Raw genomic sequence first — 17768 nt, 5'->3', positions numbered from 1 at the left:
CCTGTTGAAACCGCTAATCTTGAATCGGTTTCATTCCTCACTTCCTCCAACTCCGAAAGTCCAAACTCAACGAGGCGTTGAGTATGAAGTAGCCAAGATCCTGGACTCACGTCACCGTTACGGTCAACTTCAGTATCTTATTGACTGGAAGGGTTATAGCCCTGAGGAACGTTCATGGACCAATGCTTCTGATGTCCATGCTCCTGCCTTGGTCCGGAGATTCCATTCCAAGTTTCCTCAAAAGCCAAAGAAGTGTCCTGGGGCCACTCCTAAAGGGGGGGGTGCTGTCACGATCCGGGTATCTGGATGCCATTTCTTACCTATCAGATGCCTCCTAAGGCTGGCTCAGCGCTCCAGGACCGGATCCCATCTGTTATCCTGATGTGCACATTCCTGCATCCTCTCCCGTCTCTCTGGACGCAGTCACAGTAACGCCTTATACATCTGGCATGGCGTCTCCCGCGGCCTCCGCCGCCGTCCCTGAGCTTCTGCATTCAGAGTGGCGATTACGTCAGCCGCGGCCTCCGCTGTGTCCGCGTGGTCGGATGTGCATCTGTCAGCCTGGCGTCTCCTGTCTCCGGTGGCCGGCGCCGCCATTACTGTTTTCCAGACCACATGGATTACAATCCAAACTTCCCTCCAAGTGTCTGCATGGGCGCAGCCATCTTGGATTCTGTCAGCTGATCATTCCTACCAATCCGTTGTCAGTATTATTAATTTGCATAATTGCCTAGCCAATGCCTTCCTTGCTGCAGGTATAAATAGGTTGTGCCTGAGCAAGGAAGGCGTCAGTGCTTTGGTTGTCAAACCTAGTTCCAGTTTGTCTCTCTTCTGTGAATGTCTTCCAGGTTCCAGCTCCTGTCTCCAGACTTCTGCTATAGAGACCCGCACCAGCATTCCATCTGCGGTGTAGCCTGACTCTCCGATCCATTCTGGACTCACCTGTTTCCAGCTACAACATCACCTGCTTCCAGCTTAGCTTCCAGCAGTGTACAGCTTCTCTTAAAGGGCCGGTGTCCTTTCTGCAGTTTACCACTCTCCACCGGTATTATTATTTCTCCGCTCTCAAATTCTACATTTCATCTACATTGCATCGCTCTCAAGCTTTATTTATTATTTAACTGGTTCCAGCCAGTATCCACTCCGTGCCAACACCTGTCTGGTTCTAACCAGTACCCACAGCAGCATTTTATCTACAGCAGTCCAGCTTTCCCTGGAACACCAGCTGGTACGACCCTGGGCTTTCCTCATTGCTACAGTTGAGCCTGGTAAGGACTTTCCAACTTGCAGATAATAAGAACTGTCTCATACCACCAGAGCTCTGTGGCCCCTGCCACCCTGTAGTACCCAGGAACTGCATTATTATTTCTCTGCTGATCTTCATGTTACTTACATGTCCAGGGGTCTGATACAACCTCCCAGGTTCCGGAACATCTCAGCCCCTACAACTGAGGCTGCCTTCCGTCAGCTCAGGCCCTCAGTTGTGACAATGTGTGGGTGTAGTGTTTTCTCTTAAGGGATACAGCGTTTGCGATGTACAGCGCACTTTTATCGTATATATGGTAATAAGATGTGCCTGGCGTCTGCAATATATATTAGAGCGGGCATTTTAAATATTTGTGAGAAATCTAAAAAAGGCATTCATATGTCTTACCTGTGTGCTGCGTTTAAAGAGCTTATTGTTACTGCTTACAGCAAATAAGTGTCCATACCTGAGCCGAACCTGTTACTAAACCTGTTTCTTTATTTCCTCCTGTATATACATTGTTTTTCTTGAAATCTAGAGGTTGTCGATCACCAACAAAATTCATTGTAAACAATAAAATTGTATTGGACTTACAACGAGTGGTTCTAAGTCTGCTAAAAAGGGGAAGTCGATTCGTTTGCCCCTCTGTCGCAGTCTGCTTGCATTGGTGGTGCATCTAAAAAAAGTCTGCTGCTATAAGGATCAAAGCACGCTGCGGTACCTAGGTTTTATAGTCTGGTTTGCCATTTGATGGTTTAGGTTAATCTGTTGGGTGAGATTTGGCTGGACTTGTCTGTTTTAGTACACCTTGGTACCAACGAAAAATGTGATGGTCTCAAAAATTATTTCAGGAAATCAGATCAGGTTGTAAATTTAAGGATAAGAGCCAACTGTAATGACGCCCTAGTTCGGCGGCCGTGCAGGATGCTGGCCAAACTCAGACATTTTTTTAAAGGGGCAATCACTTACAAAGGCAAAACTATGCCTTGTAAGTGATTGCTCCTTTAAAAAAATGTCTGAGTTAGGACGGCATCCCGCATGGCCGGCGAACTCGGACTTCATACATCCGTCCCAAGTGTCTAGGGTAACATCTTTTTAATACTTCCTGTGCTTCACCAGAAAGTAGGTGCTTATGGGATTAATAAGTGGCTCCAAAATTATTATCAAGATTAGATTTTTGAAGTGGGCTACAATAAACTGTGCTTTTTGAATTGGGCTGCAATGGAGACAGGTTGCACCTAAATGGACAAAATTGTAAACAAGGTACTGGAGACAGGCTGATTATGCAAACACAAAAATATTGTGGGAGGTGATGAAGAAGTGCTTAAATATTGAAATATAAATTACAATTTAGTGGGGATACCTGAAATATGGTTTTTAGGGGTTGCTGTCATTAGGTTGACATTCACAATGTCGACAATCATAATGTCAACACCACAATATTCTCAATATTCTAGGGTTAGGCTGCAAGCACTAGGGAAAAGGTTAGTGTAAGGCTATGTACACACTAGTATGATGTGCGCCCCATGCGATATTGTATACCATGTCCCAACATACGATATCGGGCATACACATTATACAATGAAACAATAACATGAAATGAGATCTTATCGGGCTGGAGTTGTAGGGAGCTCCAGCACAAGAAGGAGGAGGAGGGTCCAGGCTGATGTCAACGCCCTAAAATCGAATAGTTGTATGTACACACTACAAAAAAGCTCACGATATTGCACCATCAAGACTGCATGCAGGTCAGATGTTGGATGTCAAATGTGACCAGTGTCAGACTAGGGCATGAAGGGCCCACCGGGAAAATGCAGTGGTGGGGGCCCATGTTTAGAGGTGTGGCCATTCTCCAGAGGGGGGTGTCCAGCCTTCACAGAGGCTTGGCTAACCATTAGAGAGTGCATGGTCTGGGCCCCTTGATATATTTATATAGTAAATACAGCTAGTGCATGCATGATAATGTACCAGATTAATAACAGCAATGCACTGTAGAAAATACAACAAAGTCCTGTGCAGTATAAGGTAACACATGTAATGTATAATTCAAGTCCACAGTCTGGAACCTTGATCCCTAGAGGGGAAGGTGGGGCCCACCGGTGGTTTCCCCTGTACCACTTTGGGCCAGTCCAACACTGAATGTGACCCGCGGGGGCGTGCTTTATATGATAAATCGTGTGTACACACTATGCAATATTTTATGCAATCATACAATATCAGCAATATTGTATGCAATATCTCATAGTGTATATGCAGCCTTAGTCTACGTTGGGGCAGGAGGTTAGGGCTAGGCACTAGAGGGAGGGGTAGGGTTTGTAGTAGAGATTAGGGGTAGGGGGACTACTCACCAGAATGCTGGCACATAACATAATTGCGTCAAAACTGCCCTTCTCATGACCGCCGGGACATGGAAGCTGCTGTTGAAGACAGTGTTGCAGGGACCAGGCAAGACACCACTAGACCACAAGCTTGCCAACATTCTATCATTTCAATATTTACACAGTGTTGGCTATGCATGACGTCATTCTCGTGTCAACATTATGAATGTCAACATGAAGAATTCCAACCTTGTGAACCACTCCCAATTTTTAGACTATGTAGCAAATATAGAAAGCTACAGTATACATTTTTTAGGAAGAACAAATGAAAGGGGGAAAGGTTGATCATAGATCTTCATTAATCTCCTTTGGCACTCGTAGGGCTGGTCAAATTCTAACATCAATATCAGTAACTATTTATTCAGTACACACACACATGATACCATATTTTATTTTAAGAAAACTTTAAGCTTTCTGAGAATAGAATTAAACTGCTTATTTCGCCTCACACCGCAAAGACAGTCCAGAGAAAGATGCTTTTTTATTTGATAAAATAAAGTGAACAAAAAAGCAAATGTACTTACTTTGTTTCTGCCCACCACCAAGAAATACTTTGTGGTTCTTGCTTCCTTTCCAAAACAGCAGAAACAGATTCTACACAAAGGTTTTCATAATAAAATAAACACAAAGTACTGTATAATGTGTGCTTTCTTTTTATGTGTTTGACTGACATGCATAATAAGGAATAATATGGTGGTAAACAAAGCATTCAAAGCACTACAACCTACTGCATCAAATGATGACCCCATATATTGTAATGGCCATTTTGGGAGAACTCTAGCCTCCCTTATATTTTCTGTAGTATAGGGTGTTATTGTCTAATGGTCACCAACCATACAATATACAGTAAGGGGGACTCCATTCTTTCAAAAAGTCTGTCCCAAAGTTTATTGAAGCCCAGTTGGGAGAGATTTTCCTCCTTCCCTGGACTTCATGAAACTTTGTGCAGTGCAGGTGTGTTCTCTTGTGATCACACATGATTATCAAAGGATAGCTTCTCAGGGATCAAATGAAAGTAGGGACAAGAGTACCCCCGTGTATGTGGGTGCCAGAATGTAGGCAGGTAATTGTCCATCACGCAGTACCACATCAGGGATGCAACTGATTTGCTCCAAATTTATTCTGCAGCCCAATCATACAGCCAATGTCAGTGAAAACTGTTTTCAGCATAAAGAAGAACAAGGAGTCCTGGAAGTGATGATATGGCCCCCACAGAGCCATGATCTCAACATCATCAAGTATGTCTGGGATCACATGAAGAGACAGTAGGATTTAAGCAAGTAGAAGATCTGTGGTTAGTTCTCCAAGATGTTTGGAACAACCGGCCTGCCGAGTTCCTTCGACAACTATGTACAAGTGTACCTAGAAGAGTTGGTGCTGTTTTGAAAGCAAAGGGTGGTCACAGATCTTCTGTGGATGTAGGCTTGCTCAAATCCTTCTGTCTCTTCATGTAATCCCAGACAGATTCGAAGATGTTGAGATCAGGGCTTAGTGGGGGACATATCATCGCTTCCAGGACTACTTGTTCTTTACACTGGAGAGAGTTCTTAATGACATTGACTGTATGTTTTGGGTCATTGGTGCGCTGCAGAATAAATGTGGAGCTAATCAGATGCCTCCCTGATGGTACTGCATGATGCATAAGTATCTGCCTGTATTTCTCAGCATTGAGGACACCATTAATCTTAACCAAATCCCCAACTCCATTTGCTGAAATGCAGCCCCAAACTTGCAAGAAACCTCCACCATGCTTCATTGTTGCCTGCAGACACTCAGGCCAAACACGATTCTTAGTAAATTTACCCTTCAGAGGGGAACAGATGGGACAGATATAACGTGCAGAGAGTGTTAGATTTGGGTGGGTTGTATTATTTCTGTGCTTAGTAAATACTAGCTGCTTTATTTTTACACTGTAATTTAGATTTCAGTTTGAACACACCCCACCCAAATGTAACTCTCTCTGTACATGTTATATCTGCTCCCCCTGCAGTGCACATAGTTTTGCCTATTAGGGGAAAATGTTATTTTGTAATCAACCTTGAATTAAACCCATAGTGTACAAATTATCGGTATAAAGTCAAAGATGAGGCATAACGATGCATAGCGTTGGACACTGTCGGACCTGTCATTTTACACTAGATTGTGTCAGTGGCACAATAAGCAGGACTATTTAAGGATAGGTAATATGTCTATTACATTTTTGTTTACAGTTTGTGAACTAGTTATATGCACTTTAAACAACATAGTCAAACAAAATAATGCCTACTTTATTTTACATGCACTAGTGTGCCTCTCTAATCACCTTGGTAAGCCTCTGTAATGCTATATTGTTGTTCTAATCAACAGCACATTAAACAGCGTTTGCAAAGACTTCGGGCTGGTTGGCACATAGAAGAAGATACATTTGAAAGCCAAACTCCTTTTGGATATGTGTCATTCTCCAATATTATCAGTACCTTGAATCCTTCAGCTAAGCGTCATTTGGTATTGGCTTGCCATTACGATTCAAAATACTTCAGTCCTCAATGGGATGGCAAAATATTTGTTGGCGCTACAGATTCCGCTGTACCATGTGCAATGCTATTAGAGCTAGCTCGTGCTCTAGATTATCGTCTACAACAATTAAAGGTTTGTCCTTATTTGACATTTATGTGCAAATGTGTAAAGCTAAACATAACTTCAACATTCCTGAGATATTCCTTATTTCTGTCTGAAATTCTTTTTGTCCATAATGTGGTTTGAGTTCCTATTTTTGAAGCAAATAAGAAATTTTTATACATTTAACAAAACAACATTCATTTGAAGAAATGTACAGTAATTTGTGAGATTTAATTATTGGCCTTTAGAAAGCTCCTCACTAATTTGTTGCACAATATTCATCTCTATTAAAGCATCATTCATGCAGTGAGGATTAACCAACAATTTTCTACAACAGAGTACACTGTAACAACATATCAGACAGCATCATCTACTATCTCTGCATGTAGCTTCCCTAGAAATACTATATAATAGGAAGTATAGTGAAAAGTCTTTGGGCCAAGGTAAACTAGGCACCATATTGCAGGGCTCACACCCATTGATAGAAGTGACAGGCTGACCAGAGGGCAGTAGGAAATCTGCCCCAGGGCCACTCCCATTACAGTCTTTATAGGCTGCTGAGAGTAGGACAGCCCTGTATATCAGCTAGAAAGAAGAGGCAGGGTGAACTCCTCCAAGCAAAGGTTGCTGTTTCACAGGATGCTGTAGGCATCAAGGAAGACCAGAGGAGGTGGAGCTGCTGCAGTCCCTGGACCAGAGTGATAACTACAGTACTCAACTTGTAAGATGAGAGAGTATAGAGACTCAGGGGAAACACTAGTGCTTTGAGTGAACCTGCATTTGTATGTGTCACAAACGGCAGAACTGCGGCTCCAGCTTCCCGGGCTCAGTTGCTGGCTGGATTCTTGTTTCACTGCAGTGTATGCCGTGTAGCAGCTTTCTCCTTTCATCAACTGCTAGTGGCTATTTCAGCATGCTATACGACGGCGCTGGTACATGGGTGTTTCCATCTTGGATTTCTCCACAAATGACCAATCCCAGAACTTGTTGTCACCTAAGTGCTGCCAGTCAATCCTAAATAAGTACTCTTTAGGTGGCTTATTTAAGCAGCTTGTCTACATTTCCTCATTGCCTGGACTTCATCTAACCAACTTTGTCATCAGATCTCCAGGCCCTGGTTTGTGGTATCACTGTGTTCCAGTATTCCTGCAACTCTCCATGGAATCCTTCTGGAAGTCTCTTGCACTCCTGTTCAGTCATCAATCCCTGGCATTAAGAGCTCAACTTCTGAGTCTCCTCTTGGAAATCTCCTATGACTTGACCGCAGCCTTTCCAGTATACGGTACATTGTCTCACACTGTGCTTTAACTCCTGCACTTCTCCAGGACTGCAGTATCTCCAGTGCAAAGTCTCTCATACTGCTCATGCAGTTCTGCAGCTACATCTGTGTAGTACATTTCACTACTTCGGCAATTCGGCAGCATCATCTGTGTCATCTGTGCACCAACTCTTGTTTACTCTGTAGGGCATCATCCATACTAGTATACTTTCTGATACTCACTTTAGAGGATTTCTCAGTCATTGTGGCATCCAATGTAAATTATTGCCAGAAAGTTTTCCTTGGGATTGGACTAACATTGCCTATATTATTTCACTCATTTCTGGATCGTCTCACTTTTGGAGGTAGCTGGATGGTAGGTCGACATGGATTAAGTCGACAGGCAATAGTTCGACCACTGTTGGTTGATGCAGGAAAAAGGTCAACATGTTAAAATTGTCGGGGTAGGACATGTCGACACATGAAAAGGTTGACTTTACTTTTTTTTTTAAATTGATTTTTAACCTTTTTATACTTTACCATCCACGTGGACTTAGATTGTGATTAGCAATGTGCCCGCAGCATGGCGAGCGAAGCGAGAGCTATGCAAGGGGACACGATGCACTAATTGGGGTTCCTGGTCATGTGTCACAAAAAACGACACCAAGAAAGTTTAAAAATATCATGTCAACCTTTTTATGTGTTAACAGGTGGACCTTTTTTTCTGTATCGACCATGTTAATGTCGACCAATAGTGGTTGACCTATTGACTATCGATCCATTGGTCCCGAACCCTTTGGGGAAATCTGATCCACTCCTACAAAACTATTACTTCTTGTTAATATTCCATTTAATATTTCTCATACGTCCTAGAGGACCATGGGGTATAGACGGGATCCGCAGGAGACATGGGCACTTTAAGACTTTGAAAGGATGCGAACTGGCTCCTCCCTCTATGCCCATCCTCCAGACTTCAGTTTTAGAATTGTGCCCAGTGAGACTGGACGCACTACAGGGAGATCTACTGAGTTTCTCTGAAAATACTTTTTTGTTAGGTTTTTTATGTTCAGGGAGGCTGCTCGCAACAGTCTCCCTGCTTCGTGTGACTTAGGGGAGAGAAGTATGACCCACTTCCAGTGAGTTCAAGGGCTCTGCTTCTGGCTACAGGACACCATTAGCTCCTGAGGGTTTGATTGCTGGGTACGCTCAGATGCTCGCTCCCACAGCCTGCCGTCACCCCCTTTCAGAGCCAGAAGTCAGAAGACAGGTGAGTAACCGAAGAAAGGAAGTCTTCAACTTCAGTGACAGCATTTTATGAGGTACCGCGCAGCGGGCAGACGCTGCGTGACAAACGCCCACTCACACAGCACTGCAGGGTGCAGGGCGCGGAGGGGGGGGGCGCCCTGGGCAGCTGAAAAAACATCCTCATTAAGCCCACTGGCAAGAAGGAACATTAGTGCCGCGGCACTGTCCCAACCCCCGCCAGTATAAATATTGAGAAAAGCGGGATAGAAGCGTGCCATTAAGGGGGCGGAGCTTCTTCCTCACAGCTCATGGCGCCATTTCCTCTCCACAGCAGAGACGTTGGTCCTCCTCAGACAAGTACCAGGGGTGCAAAACGGGGATGGGGGGGAGGCATATAATTGGTGCAATATATATATATGTGATAAAAGCGCTATAGGTCTGAAGCATTGTCTTGGCGCTTTCAGACCCGTTTTCTCAGCGCAGGGTTGTGAGCTGGCAAATCCCCTCTGTGTCTCTCTGACAGACTTTACTGTGGGTCTGTCCCCTATATGACCGGAGTGTCTGTGGGTGTTTTGTGCACGAGTGTTGACATGTCTGAGGCTCAAGGCTCTTCCCAGGAGGAGGCTGTATTAGGGACACAGACGGCTGTGGGGGTGACCCTGTCGGCACCGCCGACACCTGATTGGGTAAATGTGTTGAAAGCTTTGAATGCCAATGTGGCTCTTATTAGTAAGAGGCTAGATAAGTCTGAGTCGCAGACCCAGGCATGGAAGAAATCTGTGGAAGATATGTTATTCCAAAGTCAGGTCCCCTCAGGGTCACAAAAACGTACGTTGGCCCAGTTGGCAGACACTGATACCGACACGGACACTGATTCCAGGGTCGACTATAGTAATTCCAGGTTAGACCCAAAATTGGCTAAAAGCATTCAGTACATGATTGTGGCGGTTAAAGATGTATTACATATCACTGAGGACCCAGCTATCCCTGATAAAAGGGTCTGTATGTATAAAGAAAGGAAACCTGAGATAACGTTTCCTCCCTCTCATGAACTGACCACGCTATTTGAAAAAGTTTTGGAAGGTCCTGACAGAAAGTTTCAGATTCCCAAAAGAATTATGGCAGCTTATTCGTTTCCCCTCGACGGATAGGGAAAAGGTGGGAGTCACCCCCCACCATGGACAAGGCCTTGTCTCGTTTGTCTAAAAAGGTGGCTCTCCCGTCACCTGACACGGCGGCCCTTAAGGATCCTGCGGATCGTAAACAAGAAACTAAGTTGAAGTCCATTTATGTGACCACGGGTACACTACTCCGACCTGTCATTGCGTCTGCGTGGGTCAGTAGTGCTATCGAAAAGTGGGTAGATAACTTGTCATCTGATATAGATACCCTAGATAGGGATGGCATCCTCTTGACGCTGGGTTATATCAAGGACGCTACAGCATACCTTAAGGAAGCTGCAAGAGATATTGGTCTTTTGGGATCAAAGGCCAATGCCATGGCTGTCTCAGCTAGGCTTGCGTTGTGGATTCACCAATGGAATGCTGATGCCGACTCCAAGAAAAGTATGGAATCTCTACCATATAAAGGTAAGGCCTTATTTGGAGACGGCCTTGATGATTTGGTATCTACGGCGGGTAAGTAATCCTTTTTACCTTATGTTCCTCCACAACAAAAGAAACAGCACCATTATCAGATGCAGTCCTTTCGGCCCAATAAATTCTGAAAGGGCTGAGGTTCTTCCTTCCTTGCTACTAGAGGAAGGGGAAGAGGTAAACAATCTCCAGCCTTGTCAGGCTCCCAGGAGCAGAAGTCCTCCCAGGCTTCTGCCAATTCCATCGCATGACGTTGGGGCTCCTGTGCGGGAGTCCGCACCGGTGGGGGCCCGTCTAAAACTCTTCAGTCAGTTTTGGGTTCGTTCGAACCTAGACTCTTGGATTTTACAAATAGTATCCCAAGGGTACAAGCTGGAGTTTCAAGACTTCCCCCCTCGCCGGATTTTCAAATCTGCCTTACCAGCTTTTCTTCCGGACAGGGAGGTAGTTTGCGACGCAATACAAAAATAGTGTAAAAATCTGGTTATCGTCAAGGTTCCCCAGTCACAACAGGGAGAAGGTTTTTATTCGAGCCTGTTTGTGGTCCCGAAGCTGGACGGCTCGGTCAGACCAATCCTAAACCTGAAATCCCTGAATTTCTACCTAAAGAGATTCAAATTCAAGATGGAGTCTCTCCGAGCAGTGATCTGGAGGAATGGGATTTTATGGTGTCGGTGGACATAAAAGATTCCTATTTACATGTTCCCATTTATCCTCCGCATCAGGCTTACCTGAGATTTGCAATTCAGGATTGTCATTACCAATTTCAAACGTTGCCGTTTGCTCTATCCACGGCTCCGAGGATTTTCACCAAAGTGATGGTGGAGATGATGGTTCTCCTTCGCAAGCAAGGAGTCACAATTATCCCATACTTGGACAATCTCCTGATAAAGGCAAGATCCAGGGACCAGTTGGTCCAAAACGTTGCACTCTCCATGACAGTTCTTCAACAACATGGTTGGCTCCTAAACTTGCCAAACTCACAGTTGATTCCGACGACGCGGTTGTCGTTTTTGGGAATGATATTGGACACAGAACTACAGAGAGTCTTTCTTCCTGTGGAAAAGGCTCTGGAATTTCAGAGTCTGGTCAAACAAATTCTGAAACCAGCAAGAGTGTCAATCCATAAATGCATTCGGTTGCTGGGGAAGATGATAGCGGCCTACGAGGCCATTCAGTTTGGCAGGTTCCATGCTAGGGTGTTCCAGTGGGACCTGTTGGACAAGTGGTCCGGGTCCCATCTACACATGCACCAGAGGATAATCCTGTCTTCCAAGACCAGGGTATCACTCCTGTGGTGGTTGCACAGCTCTCACCTCCTAGAGGGGCGCAGGTTCGGGATCCAGGACTGGATCCTAATAACCACGGATGCAAGTCTCCGAGGCTGGGGAGCAGCCACACAGGGGGAAAACTTCCAAGGAAGATGGTCAAGCCAGGAAACTTGTCTCCACATAAACGTTCTGGAGTTCAGGGCCATTTACAACGGCCTACTACAAGCGGAACATCTTCTTCGAGGTCTGCCTGTACTGATCCAGTCGGACAATGTAATAGCAGTAACGTACATAAACCGTCAGGGTGGAACGAACTGCAGAGCGGCGATGGCAAAAGCCACAAGGATTTTCCACTGGGCGGAAAAGTATACAAGCGCTCTGTCAGCAATCTTCATTCCAGGAGTGGACAACTGGGAAGCAGACTTCCTCAGCAGACACGATCTCCATCCCTGAGAGTGGGGACTCCACCAAGAAGTCTTCGCAGAGGTGACAGGTCGTTGGGGAGTTCCTTAAGTGGAAATGATGGATTCTCGTCTCAACAAGAAGCTTCAGAGATATTGTTCCAGGTCAAGGGACCCTCAAGCGATTGCAGTGGATGCTCTGGTGACACCGTGGGTGTTTCAGTCAGTGTATGTGTTCCCTCCACTTCCTCTCATTCCAAAAGTTCTAAAGAACAAAGGTCCGAGCGATCCTCATTGTTCCAGACTGGCCAAGGAGGGCTTGGTATCCAGATCTTCAGGAATTACTCATCGGAGATCCTTGGCCTCTTCCTCTGCGCGAGGACCTGTTACAACAGGGGCTGTGCGTGTATCAGGACTTACCGCAGCTACATTTGACGGCGTGGCGGTTAAACGCAAAATCCTAGCCCGTAAGGGTATATCCAGTGAAGTCATTCCCACACTCATTCAGGCCAGGAAAGGGGTAACATCCATACATTACCACCGTATTTGGAGGAAATATGTTTCTTGGTGTGAATCCAAGAAGGCTCCTACGGAAGAGTTTCCGCTAGGACGGTTTCTCCATTTTCTACAAGCAGGTGTGGATGCGGGCCTAAAATTGGGCTCAGTTAAGGTTCAGATTTCAGCCATGTCGGTTTCTTTCAGAAACAATTGGCCTCCCTTCCAGAAGTTCAGACTTTCGTGAAAGGCGTGTTGCACATCCAACCTCCATTTGTGCCTCCAGTATCACTATGGGATCTTAAAGTGGTGTTGCAGTTCCTTCAAACACATTGGTTTGAACCTTTACAGAAGGTGGAGTTAAAATTCCTCACTTAGAAAGTGGTCATCCTGTTGGCCTTGGCATCTGCAAGGTAGGTGTCTGAGTTAGCGGCCTTGTCTCACAAGAACCCTTATTTGATCTTCCATGAAGATAGAGCTGAATTGAGGACACGTCAGCAATTTCTACCGAAGGTGGTTTCCTCTTTCCACATAAACTAACCTATCGTGGTTCCTGTGGCTACAGACGCCTTCGTTGAGTCAAAATCTCTGGATGTGGTCAGAGCTTTGAAGATTTATGTCACCAGAACGGCTCAGATTAGGAAAACAGAGGCTCTGTTTGTCCTGTATGCTCCCAACAAGGTTGGGTATCCTGCTTCCAAGCAGACCATTGCGCGCTGGATCTGTAACATGATTCAGCAGGCCCATTCCACGGCTGGATTACCATTACTGGAATTGGTGAAGGCCCATTCCACTAGGAAGGTGGGCTCATCCTGGGCGACTACCCGGGGGTCTCGGCATTGCAACTTTGCCGAGCAGCTACTTGGTCGGGGTCAAACACTTTTGCAAAGTTCTACAAGTTTGACACCTTGGCCGATGAAGACCTTAAGTTCGGTCAATCGGTGCTGCAGAGTCGTCTGCACTCTCCCGCCCGTTCTAGAGCTTTGGTATAACCCCATGGTTCTAATGGTGACCCCAGCATCCTCTAGGACGTATGAGAAAATAGGATTTTAATACCTACCGGTAAATCCTTTTCTCTTAGTCCGTAGAGGATGCTGGGCGCCCATCCCAGTGCGTACTGTATCCGTAGTTAATAGTTCTGGTTACACATATGTTGTGTTACGTTTATTGTCAGCATGTTGCTGCAATTGTTCATGCCGTTGGCCTGTGTTCTGTTGAATGCCATGTTGTGCGGCATGCTTGAGGTGTGAGCTGGTATGAATCTCACCTTAGTTTAACAATAAATCCTTTCCTCGAAATGTCTGTCTCCCTGGGCACAGTTCCTATAACTGGAGTCTGGAGGAGGGGCAAAGAGGGAGGAGCCAGTTTGCATCCTTTCAAAGTCTTAAAGTGCCCATGTCTCCTGCGGATCCCGTCTATACCCCATGGTTCTAATGGTGACCCCAGCATCCTCTACGGACTAAGAGAAAAGGATTTACCGGTAGGTATTAAAATCCTATTTTTTGATGAGCCCAGTTTCCTTGGCTACTGACATCCATATTTTATGTCAAGGGACACAGATGGTCTGACAGTATGTTGTCCAGTTTCATGCTCTGTCTTATGAATTACAAATGAACAACAAAGCTCATGTGGCAGTCTTATGGCAAGCATTTTTGACAGGCTAAAAGATGAGCTTGCTGTTTGCTTGTGAGCGAAGATGAGCTAGTCTCTATTTGTAGTAAAATTGACCTACTGTACACTTCAGAGAGAGAACCTTAGAAAGTATAAACAGGACCATCCCAAGTTCAAGTTGTTTCTTTGTTTCCATACTCCTTCTTTCTCGAAGAACCCATGCAGTTATGGCACTCCCAAAGAATGGGAGAAGATTTTGAGAAAAGCTCTATATATACTGTGCTTATTCCGACAATTTACTTCCAATGCCATAAGCGTTCAGGAAACGCCCGATCCTAAATTATTCAGGAGAGGTTCAATTAGGAATACTTTCTTACGCTTCTAGGAACTCATGTAAACAAGCTTATTCCATTAAACCTTGGAATATCCTACTGGTTTCAATGTTCCTGCCAGCCCTGGTTGATTCAGGAGTTGCCAACAATTTCATTTTGGTAGCAATCGTTTCTAGACTAGCTTTACCCTTCAATCAGATTCTTTGTTGAGGTTCATCTTGTTTCGGACGATGCCTCATAAAGATCATACCCATCAGTGCCTGTCTGTTAAATAATGGAAATAATAAACCGGGTATCCTACCTCAAAACAGAATTTCCAAGATGTTTTTAGTAAAAATGGAGCCAGGGTTGTTCTTCCTCATCATAAATGGGACTATCTCACAGATTTACTCCCCAGTGAAACTGCTTCCTGAGATAGGGATTATTTTCTCTCTTCCTGAGACCCAGTCAATGCTCGACTTTAACAAAGAAAATTGTAATAGGGAATTCATACGCCACTCCACTTCCCCAACTGGAGATGCATTCTTCATAGTGAAAAAGAAAGGCAGGAGCTTACGCCTATACATTGATTATAGGGGGCTCAATTTAATTACTATAAAGAATCGCTATCCTCTTCCAGTGATCGCTGAACTTTTTGACTGTATTAATGGTAAACTGGATCCCTGATGCCTGTATAAGTTAGTTGGGATTAGTGGAAGATGACCTTCAGTACTCGAGCTGGCCACTGTGAGTAAGTACCTTGTACTGTAATACCAGTCACCTTTTGTAATGCCTCAGCTTTCTGGAATTCATCAATTGAATTTTCCTTGAATTGTTGCTGTGGCAGTGTATGTTGATGGGCATCTGGTCAAAATACCAGTAGTTCGTATCCCGCAGAAGATAGCGGCATCCCAACGGACAGAATCTGGGGTTGGGGTTAGGTACTAGGGGGAGGGTTAGACTGTGGAAGGGGGAGGATAAGGTTAGGCTGTGGGAGGGGGAGGTTAGGGTTAGGTTGTGGGAGAGACAGGTTAGGCTTAGGCTGTGGGAGGGGTGGGTTAGGGGTAGGGAGAAAATCGGGATGTGTCAGGATTCTGGCAGTCAGTTTTCTTGTCTATAGGTATTCTGACTGCCAGAATTTCATATCAAAACCTTTTAATATTCTGATTTCTAAAGACCTATCTGCCCACAGAGTTCATGTTCATGAAGTTCTGTCTCTCAGATCCAACTTCATTTTAAACTTGAAAAAATGCATTTTTCAAATAAGATCCCCTGCCTTTCCTTAGACACACAATCTCTGACTCTGGACCTGGCATGGACTTAGAAAAAGTCCACACTATCATAGAATGGCGTCAACCAGTGACCTCAAAGGAGTACAATGGTTCCTGGGCTTTGCCAACGATTACTGAAAATTCATTCTAGGTTATTCATCTTTGGTGGCCTCTCTTGCAGACCTTACTAAGGAAGGTTCTAACTTTAGAAGCTACCTCAGCATTCAAAAAACTCTAAGAAACCTTTTTCTCAGCTCCTACTTTGATGCAGCCAAATGTGACCAAACCTTTTTAGTTGAAAGTGGATGCTTCCTCTGTCAGAATGGGTGCCATACTCTAGCAAAGATCTTACAAAGGCTACTCACATGTGATTTCTACTCCAAAAATGTTATACCCATGGGACAAAACAATACAATCAGGTATTAGGAGCTGCTGGTTATGCGGCTAGCCTTGAAGGAGTGGCGATACCTCCTTGAGGGAGCGAGATTCCTAGTTACTTATTTTACATACTGAAAATCTTATATGCCTTCAGACAATGCAATGTGTGAATCCCAGGCAACCTAATGGTAATTATTCTTTTCCTAGTTTGACGCCTGAATTTCTTTCCATTCTGGATCTAGGAAGCTCATGGTGTTATGCCTGATCTCAATCTGTGGACTCCTCTCTAGAACTATTGAGAAAGACTTTCGTTCAGTCATGCATCCAAAATGCCTGAGGTCTGTCATAACCGTAATCCCATGCCATTGGGTAAAACTTTTGTTGCTCCTAATTTCTACATTCTTACTCGGATTCATTGTTCTCGCTTTTCTGAGTACCCTGGAGTTAAGGAAACATATAAGCGTTTCCATCACACTTACTGTTGGCCAACTCTCTGGCAAGACATCACCTAATTTGCGTCTAGGTTCTCCAAGTGTGCTTAACAGAAACTACCACATGAAACTCTGTATGTCCTTCTTCTTCTGTTATATATTTCAACTAAACCCTTGGCTCATATTTCTATGTATTTTGTCACATGTTTACACCATTTGGGTCATAGCCGACAGATTTTCAAAACTGGCATATTTTGTTCCTCTCAAAGGACTACCTTTAGCCCCTGTCCTTGCCAAGCCCTTTGTCAAAGAATTATTTTGGCTCCATGGTTATGCTTGTTAAAAAAAAAAAAAAATTACAACTGTTTATACAATCCAATATACATTTATGCACCTAAAATTTGCAGTCAGGTTTTTTTTTTTATCAATGGTTGTCTAAATTATATCTGCATTCTGACTCTAATCTTATTGTTGGATGACATTTTAACCTAACAGCCTACCCTAAAATGGATGGACAGGTCCCAAAATGTCCCACACTAATCCTGCCAAGGTTAGGACCCGTTCTTGGCCTGTGAGATTCACATTGCACCTCTTCACTTTATACGAGGGTGGTTCAATAAGTAAGGCAACAAGACCTCTCACATGTGTAATGTTCTCTATTTCATTCTAATTTCCCACCAGGCCAGAGCAGGTAGACCACAGCTCCCCCTCACGACCATTATACTGCACCTCATATCAGTCATACTGTCCCAACATCAGTTGTAAGATGGTGGGGTTGGCGGAAACATGGTCACACATTGAGCTGAGTATTTCAGCAACTGAAATTAATTGCCAACTTGTCAAAGTGTACGGTGATAATGTAATGTCAAGGGAACAGGTTTTGGTTTGGTGCACAGGCTTTGATAGCAGCAAGACAGACATTCAAGATGAGCAGCGATCCAGTCAGCCAAGCATGTCCACCAGTGCACCAAACCCAAACCTGTTTCTGTAACATGACGTTGGTGATGAATTCCAACTGCTTTTTATGTGCCTTCAAATGCAGAAATCTGATCACATGCACCTCAATGATTGACCATGTTTCCTCCAGCCCCTCCATCTTACAACTGATGTTGGGACAGTATGACTGATATGAGATGCAGTCTAATAGCCATGAGGGGAATCAATGGTCTTCCTGCTACAGCCTGGTGGGAAATTAGAATGAAATAGATAGCATTACACACGTGAGATGTCTTGTTACCTTTCTTATTGAACCACCCTCATATATGTTGACATAGACAGA

General features: G+C 44.5%; 1 protein-coding gene across 2 annotated transcripts in view; it reads left to right on the top strand.

The window, feature by feature from the left end:
- QPCT (glutaminyl-peptide cyclotransferase) overlaps window positions 1-17768 on the top strand; it is a 277919-nt gene that overhangs the window by 88567 nt on the left and 171584 nt on the right. The window contains exon 4 of one of the 2 annotated variants that reach the window (XM_063917570.1): window positions 5971-6252. The exons of the other annotated variant lie outside the window; for it this stretch is intronic. Within the exon in view, the coding sequence (XP_063773640.1) occupies window positions 5971-6252 (282 nt within the window). The remainder of the gene's footprint in view (window positions 1-5970; window positions 6253-17768) is intronic. 2 annotated transcript variants of the gene reach the window in all.

This window comes from Pseudophryne corroboree, chromosome 4 (genome assembly GCF_028390025.1).
Source record: "Pseudophryne corroboree isolate aPseCor3 chromosome 4, aPseCor3.hap2, whole genome shotgun sequence".
NCBI classification, from domain to species: Eukaryota; Metazoa; Chordata; class Amphibia; order Anura; family Myobatrachidae; genus Pseudophryne; species Pseudophryne corroboree.
The sequence above is the reverse complement of the archived record's forward strand: the minus strand, read 5'-3'. Positions and strand labels throughout refer to the sequence as shown.